This window comes from Sapajus apella, unplaced genomic scaffold (genome assembly GCF_009761245.1).
Source record: "Sapajus apella isolate SASKATOON/1434 unplaced genomic scaffold, GSC_monkey_1.0 scaffold9, whole genome shotgun sequence".
In the NCBI taxonomy this organism is placed as follows: domain Eukaryota; kingdom Metazoa; phylum Chordata; class Mammalia; order Primates; family Cebidae; genus Sapajus; species Sapajus apella.
Window position 1 is genome coordinate 24,198,132 of NW_022436949.1, and position 21,526 is coordinate 24,219,657.

Here is a 21,526-nt window from a genome sequence, read left to right on the forward strand (position 1 = left end):
ATTTTGTATTTGGTTAGTCATGAAATTTGCCTTTCTAACATGAGAATTATTTCTATTGTCACAGTTAGTTTTAAAAACCATTTATCTGTGCCAGTCCATGCCCAGAATGGCATTCTAGCTTTCCAAGTCAATCTTGGCAGATGCATTCTCAACCCTTCCTGACGCAGAACACTTAACAAAGTCTCTGTGATGAAGGGTGTTGGCAGTAACCGTCACAGAACCATTGAATGTTTATGAGCAGCATATGATTATAATGTAAACGTGTCCACATATTACAGGCAATTTTTTTTTCAAATGTGGAATAGATGAAGTTGAAAAACAGTCTTTTTTTTTTTTTTTCACATGGGTATCTGAGCTTTCTAGGAATAGATGAGATTCCAGATATTTTTTAAAAACAGTTTGGACAGTTGTGCAATCGTGGAAGACAATAGGAAAAGTAGGATACGCATCACAAGTAGATAATTTTGTGAGTTAGGAAAAAGATGTGTAATCTAGGATAATTTGATAACAACTGAGTTTTGGTGCAGGAATAACTGATCTTGTCTGCACAGTAGGGAAAAAGTCCTAGTTCATTTTCCTTCTTCCCTTCCTCCCTTCCTTCTTTCTCACACTGAAATAACTTGAAATGTCGACAGTCTTATCACAGTGAAATCATAGACAGATGAAAATGGCAAAGCATAACACTTGGAAACTTGGGGGAATTTAAAGAGATTAGCTTTCATATTCTCTAATACTTTTTAGTCATTGGCATGTGAAAGTTTTATTTCATTTATATAAAGCACTGGGACCATAACAGTTACTTTGTCTTTACCAAGGTGACTTCAGACCCTTTAAACACATCCGCTAATTTTTTAGGAACAATGACTTGTCTGAATTCTCAAAGTATTTAGACTTAAAATATCGATCAATTGATTTCCACACCTGATGTATTGATTTTCATGCTTAAATAAGATAATATCTCAATATATGTATTGAAATCAGCCTCTCACCAACCCATCTTCAAGAAGCAAAAGCCAAGACCTTGGTTAAAACTTTTAAGTTGACTCTACCATAACTGGGTAATGGTTGGTATCTTAGTCTCAGGCTGCCACTTATGCATTTGCATGATGGATAGAGCCAATTGAATTCAATATTTCTAAGGACTTCTGATCCTTCAGGCACTGATTGCATCTTACTTCTCTTGTGGGAAATCTGCTGTTGTCATTATGAGATTCTGAATATACCATTGAGTTGCTCTTCTCTCAGTCTCTGTTTCTCCTTTTATCCCCCAATGTTGTAAAGAGCCCAAGGCCTTGGAAATCCAACTAAAGTTAATCAAAAGACTGACAAAAATGAGAAAGGGTAAGTAAATCTCATACCTTGATAGGGCTTTTTTTTCAGATTAGCTTTTTATACCTCATTAAGAATGGGCATGTAGTGTAAAAATTGAGTTGCATTGAAGTGGGTGCAGGAAAACCTGCTACATCATCTCTTATTCCATATTTTCTTAAATAATTATGAGATGTGTCAAATTTTCATTTAAATTAGAAATATAAAGGATAAGATTGCACAATGAGATCCACATTGAGAAGATTTTCTAAACTGATTTAGACTAGTTTAAATGAAATGCTATTGTGGAAATTAATAAAAGTAAGTTGAGGATAATTACTTCAAAGTGTTTTCTGGTCATTTGGTCCTTAAAACACCTGACACCATATTCGGGGACATTCTTGATTATACAGATTTCGGAAAAAGATTGTACTCTAACCTAACTGACAAGTTTTGGTGTTTTTTTCCAAAGAAGACAAGATCTCAAATCTGTTGTTAAAGTGAATGCCAGGATGGATAAAACAAGCAGAAGGTGAGAACTGATCAGATGTCTCTAACCATTGGTTATTTTCTCTCATATTAATTATGCGATATTGAGGGCATTGCGTCTTTATGTTTGGCTTCTCTCTTCTGTGTCTAATCCCTGGTGCCCTGATTTTCCCTTCAAAACGTCTACAGTGTATTCCATCTAAATATACATTTACATATAGCCCAATAAAATCCTAAGGATTAATTAAACTATGTTATTGATAGGTAATTTTTATACTAAAAGCGAATTTAATGTCAGTATAATTGTCTCCAGAAGCTTGAATTAATCATTGGGAATATGGAAAAAGTTTGTGTCTAATATTATAGGAATGTTTTGAAACTGATAAACTTTTTTTTTTTTTAGAAGTGAAAACCTTGATAATGCTATCAAAGTGAATCCCAAAGGAAATGAAAACACCACTGGGTAAGAATAATTAATGTCTTTGATTATGATTTAAGTGTCAATCCATCAGAAGATAAAATAATTTGGCTTTTAGCTTTATAACCATATTTTATTAGCATGGAATTAGACAATAAAGATAGGCCACTGGACCATCCCTCCTTGCCCTCAATAAAACCATGAACTTTTGAAACATTGTCTTAATGTTTGATAGTAAACCAACTTTTCTCCCAGATTTTGGGCTTTGTCTTCAGGGGTAAGTGACTGAATTGAATTTCTTTGTGCCTATAAGAATGCACAGTTTTGACAAAATTTTCAAAGTGTATTTCCAAAATTACAAAGACGGTCAAGAGTGGGCCATCACCGAAGCTCTGGTAATTCAAATTCTCTAAGGGTGGTGGTCTCAGGAGATAGTCCAGGCTGGGCTGAGGTGGCACACACAGGGGGAGTGAGGACCTCCCACCACTTTGTTCCCTGTTCAGAGCTGTGTGGACATGGTGGTGGCAGCCAATCACAGTGCTTCTGTTGTCCCCTCCTGTCCCTTTTAGATTCTGCTTCTGCCTTTTTGGGTATCCAAGTGTTTTAATGGGGTGGCCTGTGTCCCACTGGGGGGTGAATCAATAATTTTTGGTATGTGGTATTAAATGAAATGCTATTGTGGAAATTAATAAAGGTAAGTTAAGGATAATCACATCAAAGGTCGTTCTGATCATTTGGTCCTGGAAACACCTGACACATGGTAATGTGAGCTGTTTTTTTCTTGCCCTTTTTTGCTCACCATAATCTATTTTGAAGAAAATGATATTTAAAACGGGTTGGGTTAGGTAGATAGCTGAGTTGATATGAAAACATACATTCTTATTCTCTTTATTAATATTGTTAAATGATTTTTATTATTAAATCATGATTCTCAACTTTATTCCTAATACTTAAAAACAGAATAGGCTATTGTATTTAGTTTGTTGAGTAGACATTTATACTGTCTGGGTCCAGTGTAGAACTTAATCTAACTTAATGTTATTTCAATGCTGCCTGCTTGGAGTGTTCTAACAGGATGTATCTGAAGGCAAAGTTGATTTTGTTAAATAACAAGTTTCATATATACTTATGCATTCTGAGAACAAAACAAAAAATCACATTTATTACTAACAAATAAGCAACCTTAAATGGTCTTCATCTCAAGATGTAAGAGAATAATTTTCATTTGCATTTAGAGCTTTAAAACTTTACATTGATATATAAAACTTGTATTTACCACTTCTTCATTTTTTCAGCCATTATTCATCTGATTAGTGCTTTATTTTTAACATCATTCATTAAATTCATTTCCTTATTCAAAGAAAAAAAGACCTGGATGGGCTTATTAAAGTGGATCCTGAAACAAATAAAAATATTAGGAGGTAAGGCATTTAAAGGTCCCCCTTCCCTTTGTTTGTCATTTACAAGCTCATTAGAATTCTGAGTGTTGATATTCAGGGCAGTAAATTGGAATTCAAGCCAAAACAAACTGAGCTCTTTTCTCTAAGCACTTCATATTAAGTAATTCTGTACAAGTGATACACCTAAATCTCCTTCATTTTATTCTTGGGTGAAGTTTGTTATCAAATAATTTTAAGAAACTAAATGGGAATTTTGGCTGGCCTTCTCTACTGAACTAAATGTATTTGTTTCTTTGTATGCTAGTGTGAGTACATGTGTGTATAAATGTATGTGTGTAAATATTTAAGTAGTGTGTTTATATATAAATGCATATATGTATGTGTAAGTGTATGATAAATATATGTATGTAGATATAAATAATGTGTGTGTTTGAGTGTATGTGTGTTTGTATCTGGTATGTGGGTTTAAGTACATGTGTGTATAAATGTGTGTGTGTATAAGTGTATATGTGTATATGTATAAGTGCATGTATGGTGTGTATATATATGAACTACATGTGCATATGTGGTGTATTTGTGTGTAGTGTGTATATGTGCATGTAGTGTGTGTGTATTTAAAGACGGAGAGCTTAACAAAGTGTGCTTTGTTCTTACCCTTGAGTTGTCAAGTAAGTCTGGAAAACTTATGTCTTCTCCTTTTTTATGTTTTATAAGGCAGATGGAATATTTTTGAAACTGAGTTTGTTGGCATGTTGCTGGAAACAGTGTACCACATAATTCCATGTGATTTCCCTTGAATTCTTTTCCATTTCATTAGCTCAGTACATGATATTATTTGTCGATTCTAAAATGTGTCATGGATGCCTGCAGGCCCAGTTGGCAGGGGAAGGACTCAGCTAGTTGAAAAGCTGTTGTGCCCACTGTCACGCCTGCCCTGCTTGTGTAGGTGTGGCATGGTCAGAGGCACAGCAACCCAGTGAGCTGGAGGCTTGTGCAAGCTTGCAACCAGTAGATGGAGAAGAAGGCATTGATGTCCTTCAGTTCCTGGGTGGTTCAGGGAGGTAACCTGAGGTAGTGAATGTGAGCAGGGAATCCAAAAAACCCAGGTTCATATTCTGGCTCTGTCACTTGCTAACTGTGTCTCTGTGCCTCAATGTACTCATTTACAAAAGAGGAATCATAGGATTCTCATGCCTGGCACATAGTAGATACAAGTAATTATTGCAATAATGAAGATTCAGGTGAGTTATATATTCTTCATAATTTAGTGTCCAAATATTAAATTTTGACTTTCCAAGAAAAATCATGTTTTCTAATTTTTATTAAAAATAATATTTCCAGTCAGGACTTACTTTTCTTCATATGTTCGTGTGAGCATCCCTGTGCTCATGTGTGTATGCATGCATACAGATGTTTTTGTGCACTCATGTGCATGTATGCTTGCATGTTCATGAGTGCATGTATACATGCACGTGTCTATATGCAGGTGATTGCACATGATACAGGAGTGTGTGCATTGCTTGTGTGTACATTGTACGTGTGTGATTGTATACATATGCATGATGCTTGTGTTTTCATGAGTATATGTATAAATATACACATGTGCTTTTGTGTGTCTATGAGTGCATATGTACATGGGTGTGTATGCACCTGTGTGTGTGAGCATACGTGCAGCACATATGTCTACATTTGTGTATGTGTACTTCCTGTGGGCTTCTGAGGATAGTAGTTGTCATTTCCTTTTTCTGAACATAATGAAGTCTGTGGGTCATTTTAAAAACAAAGCAAAGGCCATTTAATTTCTCAGTAAAGCCTAGCCAAGCTGATATTTTTCTATTCCAGGCTCATTCTTGCCTCAAGGCTTCAGCATATGCTGTTCCCACTTCCTGGAATGCTCTATCCCCATATCATTACCTTCTCAAACAGGTCATTGCTGATCACAGAATATAATAAAGTCACTGTCCCCTTCCCTGACCCCAGCACTGCAGGCACCAACCACTCTTTTTAAATTTCCTCATAACATATATTGTTATTTGGAATTGTGGTATTCATTTATTTGTTTAATTGTATATTGCCTGCCTTTTCCCAAGTTGGAATGGAAGCTGCATGAGGTCTAATCCTGTGTCTGTGTTGTTCACATTTATCCCAAGCTTGGGGCAGGGTCTGGCCCATGGCAGGCTTTCCAAAACTGTTTGTGGATTGAAGTAACCCATAACACTGAAGATATATACAGTATGAGGTATTGCTTTACATAGTTAAACTCACATAGTACTTTCCATTATGTTAATTCCTTAGTACATTACTACATTAATCATCCTACTCTTCTTTATGGACTTAATGAACTATGAAATTTAAATAACCTTATTTTATAATGTACTTTAATGTTTAAAGAGATCAAGTCCTAACAATATAGTCAAAGCAAACTCCACAATGAACACAAAGGGAGGAGTTATAATGCTTACTGTTCTGTTATTGTTTTGAATACACAAGGCTGGAAATAGCATTCTGGGAATTTTTTTTTCTCAGTCACTGGTCTTCAAATCCTACATACTTCATTTAGGCAGAAATCAACAAGGGGTAATCTGAAGTAGAGTGATTGCTTCTGTGGGGCTAATTGTTTCATTATTTGCATAACAAAGGTTCAAATTAATTATTGCTTCTTTGAGTCTGTATATCACATTCTCAGACATCTGGATACAAATAAAGGACTTGAATTGACATCTAGTTGCTTCCAAATATCTGTATCCTTGATATTGTATAGACAAAGCCTTTGGGCCTCTGTATATAGCTTTAGTAGAATCACAGAGTGTGAAGAAGCACTGCAAAAGGGCCTTCCTGTGGATGTTCTTTTCCCTACATGGCATCCTCTGTAGATTAGAGCAGCATTTATTCCTGCTACTGGTATGCAGAAAACACATGTAAATGCAGGGAGAAAAGCAAAATTCCACTAAGATCAGAAACCGAGGTCTACTAAAGAGTAACAAGAAACTACTAAAATGTTTTCGATAACTGGGTGGAAATTTTTATTTTATTTTATTTTATTTTATTTTATTTCTGAGACAGGGCCTTGCTCTGTCCCAGGCTGGAGTGCAGTGGTGCAATCACTGTTCACTGCAGCCTCAAATGCCTGGGCTCAAGGGGATCTTCTCACCTCAGCCACTTGAGTAGCTGGAGCCACAGGTGTGCATTACCATGCCAGGCTAATTTTTAAAACATTTTTTTATGGAGACAGGATTTTGCTATGTTGCCCAGTCTGGCTTGGACCTCTTGGGCTCAAGCAGCCCTCCTGCCTTGGCCTCCCAAAATGCTGGGATTACAGGAATGAGCCACCATGCCCAGCCAGAGTGTTGTGCTTTATATTACACTTGACATATCTCACATTGCAGAATGTTTCAGAACTCTGTCGATTTCAGCGTTCCTATTGTTTGTTGCCAAAAACAACTAATCAAAATTCATAGTTCTAACACACAGTTATAAGTACCAGAAGCAATTCCTGGGTTGCATGTCAGAGATTTTTAACAAATTGGTGTATTAATACAGTTTTCTGATAGAAAATTGGCTAATGAATGCCAATTTTACAAAATATGGATTCTCCAAAGTTGGTTTTAAAGTTCCGCGTGTGGGAGGATGATGAAGAGTACCCCTTCTGGAACATTTCATGAAACAAGTATATAGACTAAGTTTCAAAAATGTTTCATGCACCTGGCAAAAGTTAAAATTATAGCATTTAATGCAGATAAGTAGAGAGAATCCTAGTGCAATACTTGCTAGTGGCCAAATGGCTCTGAGACTAAAATACTATCTCCTTGAGTCTCAGTGAATTTCAAAGGTGTATAAATCCCTACATACTTCTGCAAAACCACCTTTCACAATCTTCAGTCTTCAACTCCTTGACACGATCTCAATGAGTGTTTACGCTGCTTCTGAGTTTTAATGAATAGTTTTATCTTCTTGTTGTCAGTCTACCATTGCTGTGTGTTGTCAATCTCACCTATTTCTTCAATGTTTTAAAGGGGCCAGAGCCTCGACAATCTCATCAAACTGACTCCTGAAATAAACAGAAGTAACCAAGGGTGAGGATTATGTCTTACCTTTCTTCCTTCCCGTTCCCCATCCATTTGTGGCACTCAGGAAAGAAGATGTGTTGAAAAGCCTTTGGATTGGGATCAGAAAGTCTGAACTCCATTACTTAGCAGCTTAGTGTCTTTGAACACATCCCTTGAATACAGAGCTGCAGCCTCTTTAGTTATAAAATGAGGATCATAATGTTTGTTTGGCCGGGTACGGAGGTTTACGCCTGCAATCCCAGTAATTCCAGTACTTTGGAAGACCGTGGTGGGCAGATTACTTGAGGTCGGGAGTTCAGATCCAACCTGGCCAACGTACTGAAACCCCGTCTCTACAAAAAATACAAAAATTAGCCGGGCGTAGTAGAGTCCCTGTAGTCCCTGCTAGTTGGGAGGCTGAGACAGGAGAATTGCTTGAACCCGGGAGGTGGAAATTACAGTGAGCCGAGATCCAGCCACGGCACTCCAGCCTGGGCAACGGAGCCAGACACTGTGTCAAATAATAATAATAATGTTTGTTCTTTGTCACTTGGTAGTTGTTAGGAACTAATGAAATAATGGGTATCAAATCATTTAAAATAAAAGGATATTACAAATGGAAATTATTAACAAAACAGTTTAGTTATAGCTGTAGCATTAGATGGAATGCTTAGGGGAACCAGGTGAGAGGTTTTAGCAAATTATTATGCCATTTTCTAATTGATTGTTTTTTTAAAAAAAATGGAGTCTTGCCCTAATTATATGGTTTTATTTGGGGATAAATGAGAAACTACATCAGTGTACCAACAATTGGTAAGTAGGTCACAAATTTTAGTATTTTAAATTAAGAGCATAGACTGGTATCAATTTCTCTCAAAACTAATAGTAAAATTTATCTTAAGTACAAATATCCTTGAAACCAAAACAGCCAATTGATTTAATTCCATTTTTATTTATCATGTTTTTTGTTTTTTGTTTGAAGTTCCAAAGACCTTAATAACTTCATCAGAGTGAATCCAGGAACAGAAGAAAGTATCCAAGGGTAAGATTTAGTAAGCTCCCTTTTTTTTTTCATAGTAACCAATGACTAGAAGTATGAATAAAGCATCATTTCAGCTTTAATTGAAATGATTAAATGACTGATGATGAACCCAACGATCCTTCAAGAAAAACCATGTAACCCTGCCTACACTCACATCTGAAACGTTAAAAATTTTAGTCAACCAATTTCTAATACAATGAAGGTACTCTTTGACTAATCAGGAATATAATTGTTTTCCCAGAATGGAAAGGACATTTTTGTTTATTGATTTATGATTTTTCTTAAGCTGAGGAGATGACACAGTAGAGGGGAAAGAGAACTAGGCTGGACCCCATAGTTGTGGGTCTAGGCCTGTCTCTGTTCCTCTTACATGTGTGTGTTTGAACTAGTCACTTCTGTTTAGGCTTCAGTTTCTCATCCTCAAAGTGAGGAAATTGCACCAGGAGCTCTCTCAACTCTCCTAGGGCTAATTCAGTTACTAAGTTCCAGTAAGATGTTTGGTGTCATGTAAGGCACAGGCATTCTGCAGCGAGATTACCTAGCTTTAAACCGCAGCTCTGCTACCATTAGCTGTGTGGGAAAATTACTTAAGCTTTCTGAGTCTCAGTCATTCCCACTATGAAACTGCAATAATAATACTTCCTATGTCGTAGGACTGGTGTGAGGATCCAATGAGACAAATCATGTAAATCACTAAGAAGAGTGCCTGGCCTGGCACATCAAACATTTTCTAAAAGTTCTTATTCATTATTTCTCTCCAGTTTTAGTTAGGGCCCTATATGCATATTCATAGTCAACACTGAAAACCCCCAGCCCTCTGAAATGATCTCTAATTGTATTATTTTAATAAATATTTTTAATAAAAGTATTTCTCAGTTTCAACAAATACTTGAAACCATTTGATGTAAATCTACCACTAATCTGGTTTTTTATGTTTTTAAGGGACCAGAGTCTCGACAGCCTCATCAAAGTGGCTCCTGAAAGAAACAGAACTAAGCAAGGGTAACGTTTATGGAACACTCTATTTCTCTCCTTTTTTTTCTAATCAATTTTAAAATATGGTAAATTGCATTGTCCCACCATAGAGACAACCAATGATGGGACCCAAATTAACAACTCCTGTGTCAGAAATCTGGTGTTCAAGCACTTGCTCAAGGTTCTCTGGCCATGGGAGAGAGAATTCCTTGAAATACAGGAATGATCTCTTACCAGTATGAGATTTGTGCTCGATGCTTAGGATTTTCTTAAAAATTAATGGGGATTCCCTATGAGATAAAACATAACCCCCAAACAATTTCCCAGATCTAAGTAGCCTAAAGAAAGGTCTTCATATGATAAAAAAGTTCTTCCTTCTTCTTCCTCCATCATGTATTCCCTCTCTTCTTACTGTCTACCACCCAAACAATTCCTAAAGTTGGGAAGTCATTTAAAAAAATTATTTGCAGTTCATTGATGAAAGAATGACATTTGTCCTTTATAGAAAGAATTTTCTCTAAGACATATCATGTTAAGCAAATAAAGAGGCATAACAGAACCTTCAACTTGTAAATGTATATTGTTATATGAATCTGAACATGAGTTAGACATAAAAGATACCAAGATAATTTCCTATCTTACTTTGCTTATTGGAATATGGTCTATTTTACAGTATGTGGCTATTGAACAGAGCTTATTTAGACTAGATTAGAGGTCAGCAACTTTTTCTTAAAGGGCTAATAGTAAAGAGTTCTGGTTTCGGGGGCCAAAACTGTCTCTGTTTTTAACTAGTCATCTCTGCCAATAGTGTGAAAGCAGCCGTAAGTACCTTGTTAACAAATGGGCATGGCTGTGTTCCAATCAAACTTTACGTACGAAACCAGGCTGCAAGTTGGATTTAGCTTGAGGGCCATAGTTTGCTGACCCCTAGAGTGCATAGTATTTTGTCTGGGCAGGCAAAGAGAGTCCAATTTGAAAGTAGTTGTGGTGAATTCTGAAATATAGCCTACTCCTCCCACTGATTTAGCATGTATTAATACAACTTTATTTTCACTATTGAGGGACAGACACCACATCTAGAGACCATATAATTACATTACAGATTAAGATTCTGTGAAAGACAATTGTCTTTTCCCTCTCCCAAGATAACTTAGTTTCTAAAGGTGTAGATGGCCTGATTATTCATGATCTTTCCTTTATAATGTTTGAGGTCGTATTTTGGTAGCCACACGCTGCCATGTATTTGGTTGTGTGTCTGTTACTCTTACTTGGAGCTAAGATTTTTGAGTTCAGAGAACCTTTTGGTAGCTGTGTAGCCTTGGACAAATTACTTAACCGCCTTTAAGCCTCAGCTTTTTTATACGTAAAATCAGAATTATAAGAGTTAATTTCTTCATGAGTTACTAAAAAATTAAATGTGATTATGCTTATAAAACAGTGTTCAAATGCTTATTACACATTGTCTATTAGTATTGTTGTTACTCTTACAATTTTTTCTTCATTGTTAAATCCCCATAGCACTACTCAATGTGAAGAAGATAGCAAATTCATTTTCCTGGGAGATTGAATCTTATGAAATTACTGACATTCAACTATTTTTGACCAACAATGGCAATTTTAAACAGTTCAATGTAATAGAATATAATAATTTTTATGGAAGAATGCTCACATGATAAAATGAGCCTATAGATTAGTCAAGACATAAGTCTCTGCAATTATTTTCTCTCCAGGATGTATAACATATTGTCCAATAATAAAGTATATCAAATTAGGCTTCCTATTCAGGTCTTTTGGTGTTAGGGTTGGTATCATTACTGTGGTAACGGCAGCATCTCTTTAGAGCTATGAATGCCTATTTGAGTGTTGAGAATAAAAACACAAATTATATAAACTGAAGTCTTGCTTGCTCTAATCTAGCTTTGCATAAAGTGTGATTCTGAAGTGGTTTAATATCTTGGGGTAGTGTGATATTATTTATTTACATTATATATATTACCTTTATAACTTAGAATTAGAAAATAACTTTTGTTTCCTTTTTCTTTTTTTTTTTTTTTAACAAGTAATGTCAGTTTTTGTTTGGTTTGGAAGAAGGGAAGCAAGGAACATATGGAAATAATGAATAATTTTATATTTTCTCTCACTTATAACCTCTAGAAAATATTCTAAATGGTCTAATTCTATCATACTTTATGTAAAATAAAGAGTTTAGGAATAATTCTGCTTTGAAGTTGACTTGAAAGAAATAAGAATAAAATGAAATTATCATTTATACAAATGTGTGCAAGAAATGAATTGATAGTAGCCACCTGTTTTTATATAATTCTAAAAATTTAAGTAAAGTTTTAAATTAGCAACAGTCATTTGATTAATATTAAGGTTGAAAAAATGTACAAATTATTAATTTTAGTTGACTTAGCTATTGAAACTTACATTTTTTTTTAGGAACCAAGACTTGAACGATCTTGTCAAAGTGGTCCCTTCAGCAAAGAAAAGATAAATGTATTAAGATTATTGAAGACTTCTTAGCAAGTCTGCAATTTATGCCCCAAAATAACATTAATTATTTGGCTAAAGACATTTTGAAAGGGGGCATAAAAAATGAGAACATGTTGTGTAATAATGCTGGTTAGATTTTTCTATTGTTGCTTTTATTAATTTCATTATATTATTGTTGAAAATGATAATATGGAAGCTAATTCTGTGTAATTACTACTTGAGAAATTCCTTTGACACAATATTAGCATAACTAGATTATAACCACAAATTTATAATTAATAATAAATTACAAGTTCATAAAACTGAATAAATGAGTAAATATTGGCATTCTGTTCTCTCACAAACCCAGGGATTAATATTTAAATGACTTGTAAGAAAACTGACAACATAATGTTCTTATGCTTGATTAGAATATTTTTGCATGACACTGAATTTACTTCTGTTCTTGAGAAATTAAGATCCATTATACATTGGACAAAAGTTAATAAAAGTGTGGCGGAGATACCCCAAGCTATCACTCACTGAATAATTGTGAAGATAATGTTGGTGAAAAGCACTGTGTGGATGTAAGAGATTGTTATGAACATGAGATGGAGGGTGTTGGGGGAAGGAATATGGAGTTTGGGGTCCAGTTGCTGTGGTTGGAATTTTGGTTCAACCTCAGCTACCTCTTAGGTATCTGGCCCCAGGGAGTGCCTTTAATCTCTCTGAAGTGCAATATCTTTGTTTATAAGTGGGGAGGGGGTGATAATATTAATGTCACAGAGTTGTTTTGAGAATTTAAAAATATAACTAATATATATAAATTAGAAACTCAGTAAACTTATTACTTTTTACACTAGGATTCTAGTGACTGAATTACAACTGTCAAAACAAAAAATCAATGCCAGTATAAAATTTGCTGATTTCCTCTAATTTTGTTTTAGCAGTGAAAAAGGTCTTGATGAACACACTAATGTCAGCCCCAAAGCTGTCGAAAACACTGATGGGTAAGAGATGGATACAATTTTTGTTTTGCTTCTCCTTAAATAAATCCAATATTAATATAAATGATTTAGAATTATTCTATGGGCAAGTTGAATATAAATCTCAAACTATCATCACAGGTGAAAACCTATATGTCTCAATATTTGTTAATTGCAAGAAAGAGAGGGAGCTGGAAACAATGTAGGGCGGTGCCTTCACTTCTTTAAGCCTCCAGTAAAGCAATTGAACAGAGCAATGCGAGAAATGGGCAGGAAGGAACATAGTCTAGGAGCTGTTGATGTTTTGTTGTTTTGTTTGTGTGGTATTGAAATTAATACTTTTGTCTTTGAAATTGATAACAATGTATTAATGATAGTTATTAAAAAGACCTAGACACTTCCATTAGACTAATCATTAGCAATATCATTTACCTCATTTTAGAGGAATTTTCTGGTAGTCAGTGGAAATTTTATGAGGCTCATTATTCTTTAGAGGTTTATTGTGCTCAGCAAGGTTATGTACCTAAAATTTAATAATTCTTGAAGTAATGTCAGTAAGATAATGAAACTCACTTTTTGACTATTGTTAAAGGATGATTTAATATCGTGATACATTACTGTTTTATATGTAATTGTATCTTAAGAATGGTTTCATGATTTCCGCTTTTAAGTTTTGTTGGTACGTATACAAATTGTAAAATTTTAGAGATGGAGGGAAGGAACCTTAGGATATGTTGGCCCAGTAGTTTGAATAATTTTGAAAACCAGTGTTCCAGATGAATCTACTCATTTTGCAGAAGAAGAAATTAAGATTCAGAAAGGTTAAGTGATTTGACCAGGGTCACAGAAAAAATTAGTGGAAGACTGATAGTAGTTCTGTGATCTCTTAGGCAGTGGATAATTACTGAGCACCTGCTGGATTCACAGCTTACCACTAGGTATCATTACTTATATACTAGGTATAATTACAGGCTGTAGAAGCCAAAAAGAGAATTCAGTAGACAAACTCCATCTTATTAACAACAGGCAATTAACATAGATTAAAGCTAATTATGTACCAGGGGCACAGAGATGTTACTCCAAGACAATAATAGGTTGTCAGTTTAATATATAGCATTTTGGAGAATTCATGTACTGCTTGCTGAATATAGAATATATTGTCAATGAGTTGCACTCTAAAAAAGGAGTGATATTGAAAAGCTAACTAATAAACACAGAGGCAGTAAAATTCATATTCATGGAATCCTAGAAGGAGATGTTTGGAGATGGACAGAGCCTTGGAGGTTATCCAATCCAATCTCCTCATTTACAGATGAGAATACTGGTGCCAGGGGCAGAAGTCTCATAGTCATCTGTGAGATCTTCTAACTCCCAGTCCAATGCCTAGTCTTTACAACACAGCACACAGACTTAGATCTTAAAATATATAAAAATTAATTAAGCATCAGGGGAAATAGCAGAGGCTGTAAAAATAGAATTGTTGCTCTTGCTGTGGGTTGGCCCGGAGGTGTTTTTACTCTTCTCTCGGGGTCACTTGAAACAGTGCTACATAGATTACAATGGCACAAATGTGCAAATGATTGCAAAACACTTCACAGCTTTTAAACTGCATGAAAGTAATAATAACCTAAATATCCTAATGTATCCCCACAACATTCTTAAAGCTAACTAAATAAAAACAGTGACTTAAGAGAGAAAATGTTCCATTTTCCTGGATAAAATTTAGATATGATTGCTTTGCAGGATCTAGGACCTGAAAAAAATCTGCGTATTTGTTGTTTTCAAAGATTGCATGTTGTGATCAATCAAAGCAATTCAGGATTGTTCCTGAGATTTTTGTTTTCCTGACACACAGTGTTGCCTTTATAGGAGTGGTGGTAGAATATAGCATGTATTTATGTTTTCTAAGCTAGTGTTTCTCAAATGTGGGTTGCAACCCATAAAGGGTCTTGTAATTAACTTAGTTCAGGGCAATTAGCATTTTTCTCTTAATTAAATAGAATGAACTGAACAGAAAATATGAGAGTTCTTATGTATTAAGGATATTATTTTATAAACTTTATGTCTTTGTGTTTGCGAGTGTGTCTGTCTGTCTGTAAAAGACAGTATTAGGCTGTGATGTAAAATGTATATCTTACTGGGCTTTATGTAACAGTGGTTGGAATATCATTGTTCTAATTATTAGGTAAATAAAATTTTTATGCTCAGTAGGACAGTGAAAATGTAAGTTCTTGTGTTTTTTGTTTTTTGTTTTTTTATGTTACTTTTAATTATGCTGACAAATATTGTCTGTAGTTACACTAATCAATATTGTGGTTAATTTTATGTATTTTTTTAAAGTGTGGCTTTTGAACATACTGTCTACAAAATTTTATTTTTGTATTTTTTCAAATAATATGTGAAATTAACCTTATTTTAAAGACTATTGTATTTCTGACACAGTTTAGTTTTATTTAGATTTTGCCATCAATTTACATGAGGGAATTATGTTGTGGATAGTTAATTCTCATATGTCAATCATTATTTTAATAGTATGTATAGATATCAATTCCTTATGTTCAATTGAGAATATTATCATTGAAGAAAGCTCAAAACAGTGAAAATTCAGTTAGAGCCTTCCCATAGTCTATGGAGAGGTGAGAACCATGAGGAATAAATCAAACTAAATGAAGTCTGAACATTCTATGAAAATGTTGAGGGCTGGGGAAGAAAAGGCAGACCTTTTCTCAGAACTTCTGATGATTCATCTCTAAATGATGCTCTTTCAGTCCCTAACCTTGCATCATTTTTTTAATGAATAAAATGTATTTTATTTTAATATAAGGGAAAAGCAGCATTGCGGGGAGAAGTACATGTCTATTATGTCCCAGATGGTACCGAAAGCAGGTGCTGTCAGTTCTGCGATCTCTTGCCATGGTAACTGCCATGTATTTCTCTGAATAAGTATTAAAGTGGGTTCAGAGGAATGCTTTGAATAATCACTACTTTCTGACCCTTAAAACAAGATGTTATGCTGAGGCAGTGAATTATAGCAAACTATATGGGAGGAAATACTGTTCTGTGGCTGAGAAGAGAATCAGGAAGAGTTTCAAATGAGAGTGGAAAGTTTTCAGAGTATGTAACTCATTTTACTATGAACAGCTGAGTTTAAATCAGTATTTCAGTCACCAGAGAGGAAAAAAACCCACAAATTTGGTAGATTGCTGGAATTCTTTTTGCTAAACCTTATATTAAGAATAATCCCCATTTTGGAGTTTATTTTTTTAAAAAATTAATATCCTTAATTGGTGAACGTGATTTTGAAAATAAGGATATTAAAATCAGTTGGTATCTTCATAATGTTAATACATTCCAGAATGAACAATTGTCAGTTACCAGATGTTTGATATGGCGACTTAACCAGCATATTCTTGTAGATAGGCTCTGACAATAAAATGTATAAAATTAAAGTAAGTTTTCTTCTGATAAGGCGTAATTCTTCATCCTCTAAATTGATTAGAAAACATATTACATGGTTAGTCAATACCAAAACGTCTCATACTATTATCCTTTCTTTCCGTTTCCAATTATCTTAAACCTGTGATTATTTCTAACCCAAGTTGCTCTAATATTTTTTCCACTTAAAGAAAACAAGATCTTGATAAACTCATCACAGTGAATCCTGAAAATTTCACAAACAACCAAAGGTAATAAAACTATGTTGTTTTAATGTGTTTTGGTCAGAAAGAATATTAAGTTTCATTATTACTTCAAACAGATTTATAGCCTTAAGGATATTACCAAAAGAACTTCATAATTAACTTGCTTTCTTTTTATTTTTTGATTTAAAGAAACCAAGATCTTGATAACCTCATCAAAGTAAATCCTGCAGTAATCAGAAACAATCAGAGGTAATCAAACAGAAGCAGTCAGTTCATGTTTTTATTTGTCTGTTGCCCTGGATGGAGTTGATTTATAATGTTGCTTTATTGACCTAGCACAACCGTAAAGCCTATTACTAATCTGAACTTTTTTTCTCTCTTTCTTTTAAACAGCCAAGACTTGGACAATCTTATTAAAGTGAAACCTTCAGCTCTCAGAAACAATAATCGGTAAATTACCTTGTCTCTCTTGACACATTTCCAAGGCTCTAGGGTAGGAACTTTTCTCTCCCTCCTTGCCTCCCAGCCTCCCTGCCTCCCTTCCTTCCTTCCTTCCCTCCCTCCCTCCTTCGTTTCTTCCTTCCTTTTTTCCTTCCTTCCACTTTATCACCCAAGCTGGCATGCAGTAGCACAATCATAGTTCACTGCAGCCTAAAAATCCTGAATTCAGGTGGTCCTCCTGCCTCAGCCTCCTGAGTAACTGGGACCACACCATCATGCCCAGCAAATTTAAAAATAATTTTTTTTAGAGATGGGGTCTTGCTAGTTGCCCAGGGTGGTCTCAAATTTCTGGGCTCAGGCAATCTCCTCACTCAGCCTCCCAAATTGCTGGGATTACAGGTGTGAGCCACTCCTTCCTATCCTTTTTTGCCTTTCATCTTTTCTCCTTTCTTCCTTCCTGCCTTTCTTTGAAGGCTTTTAGTTTTCTTTGATGTGTTAGGTGAGGGTACATTTGCAATCCATCCCATGTGACTCCTGTCAACAAGGAAACATATTGCACTTTTCTGGAATCAATTGCACTATTTTGGAAATAGTTCCAGTTTTCTTATTGGCACTAAAACAACTTAGTGTTTGTTGTCTGCAGAAAATAGGGTTTTAGGACTGAAATGAAAGAAAGGAATGCAATTAAATAAGGAAAAAATATATTTTGAAGAAGTTGAACCAAACTAATGATTTATATGTGGATGTTTGTAAAACATTAGAATACATGACTATAGAACATTGGAAAGAATATTCGTGATCTTCAAAATCCTAGATCCTCAGATAGTGTGGGCCCACAAAATATTACAGATTTTAACCATAAACTTCCATTTTACATTCTTAAAATATCTTATAATTTGCTATGTGATATCTTTCACAAAACTGCTTCATTAACGGATAATAAAGTAACAGATAATGTAAAAGAGTGCACTGCCTCAGAAGTCCAAATTGCTCTGCTGACCTGAAATTGTGTCATAATAAATACATTTCTGAAAATGGTAGTCCAATATTTGGAAATGACAAAAAGAAATTAACATATGAAAAAATACTTTGAACCCATTAGGAGAAAGGGGAAAGAGTAATACATGAATACATGGCCTAACTCTTACGTCTCCTAGCTTGTTTTCTATCTGAGTATCGTATTTTGTTCTTGCTGTTTTGTTACTTCTTGAGCACCTATGATGTGACTGGCAATTTGTATACATTTAATCTTCACAACAATCCCATGAGAAATCTGTTGATGTGCCGTATTTTGTAGAAGAGAAAACTATAGCTCAAAGGTACTAAATAACTTTTTCAAGAAAGAAAACACACCATGGATTTAGACTCAGGGACTTCTGATGTCACTACCTAGAGGAAAAACAAAAGATCTGTGGTTAAATCAGTTCAGAGTCTCTTCTTTCCATACTTCAAATTCTCTATGCTCCTCTCCTGCCCATGAACAGTTTAAGGACTGTGATCAGACATATTTATTCTAGAGGATTATTGTGAAAATGACAGGGAGGAAAGAAAACCCTTGCTGTATGGGGATTTTTCTGATAGCTGAAATAACGGTGAACCCTGCTGCTGATAATCTTATGGAAATATCTTTGTCAAGTACAACCCTTTATAGTAGTATTTGTTGGGTGGATTTTTCTTCTTATCAGTAACAGTTTTAGGAAGTTCCCAATGATGTTGAAAGTGGTTAGGTTTAATAATCACGTTAAGTAATAACGGACAGTGAAAAATGTAGTTTCTCACTTTCTCACATCCCCTCCGCCACCTCTTTCCTCCCTCAGTCCCTCTGACAATTGTGCTTTGTTGACATTGGTAACTTTCTCAGAACAGTTTTGCCTTTTGTTTTATTAGAAGAGGCCAATTTTGTAAAAAGGCAGTTTGTATTTCAGCAACTTCTAATCAAATATCCATAGAAAGGACATTTTCCATATACAGATACGATTACTGTAAAAAAATTAAAAATATTGGCTATCATTTGTTGTTTTAGGATGATGGCTTGATTCACAATTCTAACCTAACCTAATTGTTCTTTAATAGTATGCCAGATTTGATGAGAATCAGCTGGGATGTTCAAGAATTATCACAAAAAGCAGACAAACAGGAAAGACTGAACCATCTATTTGGAAAAAGTGACTTCATTCTATAATGAAGTGACCTGTATCTATAATGTATCCATGCTGCCCTCTTGATTTTAATGTAGGTAAAAAAGAGAGTATTTTAAAAGTGCTCCCAGTAGGAAGAACAGTCACAAGGCACTTTTACATCAATTTCAATGTGACACAAGCACTGATTATTTAATAGTGTAACAGCAGTGAATCAGAGTTCTTTCATCTGACTTTGCTGACATTTCCAGCAGCTGTATATTTAATTCACAGTTAGGGGCTGAATAAACTACAGTCATTGATCAGAATGTAAGCAGACATCCTTGAGTGTCTCCTAGGAACAAATACAGATGTGCACAAATTTTCCTGTATTCAGTAAGAATTTGCATGAATTTTAGCAGTAACACTTTCACATTTTCATCAACCAATGTCAAAGAGAGATACTCAGTTATCTGTAGCCTATCAACTGTTGGTAGAATGATGATTAAAACTCTAAATTTCTGCTCCTGAATGAATATTGAAAAGCATCTAGTGACACCAAGGTCTTTACAGCTAGAAAAGACATCCTTTATCTAAGGTAGAAAAAAAAATACTCTTAACTATTTGTGGCATTATACTTCTGTCTTCTTAAGGACTATTTGTTAAGACACCTTCAAGTTTTTAGTATTCCAAACTGAGAAGAGTTCCTTTCTAACTACCTATTGCATATTTTTCATATTTCTGTTAACATAAATCTAGGGACAACCTTGACTCTTTCTGTTGCTTCATTCCCCATAACAATCAATCACTTTGGATGCATCGCCTAATAATCTCAGGAAGTGGTCCAAAACACTTCATCATACTCACTGGTACTGTAGTCCAGATTATTGTTCAGCCTCCTTGCCTGCCCCTCTGCTACCAGTCTCCACTTCTGCCCTTCAATCCATTTACCAACCCTGTAGAGTGATTTTCCTAAGACAAAAATCTGATCACCTCATTCTGATTAAACTTCTTCTGCGGCTCCCCATTGACATTGCATAATGGCCATGCTCCTCCTTAACCTGGTCTCCAAGCCCACCATGATCTGGCATCCATGGGCCTCCCCACTCCGTCTATTATCACTCTTGACCCAAAAGCAGACCCTACCCACACACCCTCTAATTTGCATACTCCTCACTCCTCCTTCATCGCTATTGCTTGGCTAACTTCTACTTATCCTTTACGTATCAGCTTAGGTATCTCTCACTCAGGCTCTGGGAAGCCCCACTGACCCACCAACTCTTCATCAGATACTTCTAGATGTCCTCAAGCTGTCTTTTCTGTCCCACAGCACTGGTTTCTTTAAGAGAGTTATTATTAATCATCCCTTTTTGACTATAAGGTCTTTAAGGGTTACTACTGGGTCTGTCTTGTTTATTTCTTTACCTATAGCGCATAGTGCAATACCTGGTACATGTTGGATATTTAGCAAATATTCTATGAATTAGAGGGTAAATTTCAAACTCATCAATGCCTTATGATAGCCTGCTTAGATAAAGTCTAGCCCTCCAGCTGTGACATTCTGAGCCCCTGTGAGTGAAACCAGATGAAAAGAATCCGATTTCTTATGACTGGCCTCCTTGCATGAGCCAATGACTACCTTTTGCTCGTGGCATAATCTCAATGAACTATAGTGAATTGGAGCCACTGAAATTCTTGGTCACATCTTATATTTAAAGTACTCGAATTGCCTAAATTTTCTATGGACCTGTTAATTTCTTTAATGCAAAATCTTTAAGACTCCCTCACTGAAAAGAATTAAAAATACGCAAAAATGTAAAGAGTTGTGCCCATTTTGCAATGTCAATAAGTTAAAGAATTATACCAGTTCTCTTACTTTATTCTCTATTTCTTTCAGAAAGACAGATACTCCTTTTGAACTAAGGCCCAATGCCTAAGATTTAGTTCCTGGCATAAAAGGAATACCATAGTAAATTTTTTATGTAAAGACACTTAATTTTGTAAATATGTTTGATACTCTACAAAAGCAATTTAAATGAGCTGTATGGTGAGAAACATATTGCTGCCTATTTATAAATACCTCCCACACCCACAGGAGGAAGGAAGAACAGTTAGGAGTGAGCTAATAATGTTTTCATATGCAGAACTTCTCCTAGGAAAAGTTGTATAGTAAAAGATGTAATTCCTG

General features: G+C 35.2%; 1 protein-coding gene across 2 annotated transcripts in view; it reads left to right on the forward strand.

The window, feature by feature from the left end:
- The window catches only part of SCEL (sciellin), a 107,396-nt gene that overhangs the window by 64,700 nt on the left and 21,170 nt on the right, over nt 1-21,526 (forward strand). Inside the window, exons 16-27 of one of the 2 annotated variants that reach the window (XM_032277431.1) lie at nt 1,282-1,341; nt 1,781-1,840; nt 2,201-2,260; nt 3,577-3,636; nt 7,629-7,688; nt 8,644-8,703; nt 9,646-9,705; nt 12,121-12,171; nt 13,101-13,163; nt 16,766-16,825; nt 16,970-17,029; nt 17,174-17,230. In XM_032277431.1, the coding sequence (XP_032133322.1) occupies nt 1,282-1,341; nt 1,781-1,840; nt 2,201-2,260; nt 3,577-3,636; nt 7,629-7,688; nt 8,644-8,703; nt 9,646-9,705; nt 12,121-12,171; nt 13,101-13,163; nt 16,766-16,825; nt 16,970-17,029; nt 17,174-17,230 (711 nt within the window). The remainder of the gene's footprint in view (nt 1-1,281; nt 1,342-1,780; nt 1,841-2,200; nt 2,261-3,576; nt 3,637-7,628; nt 7,689-8,643; nt 8,704-9,645; nt 9,706-12,120; nt 12,172-13,100; nt 13,164-16,765; nt 16,826-16,969; nt 17,030-17,173; nt 17,231-21,526) is intronic. The other variant, XM_032277432.1, reaches the window with a different exon arrangement.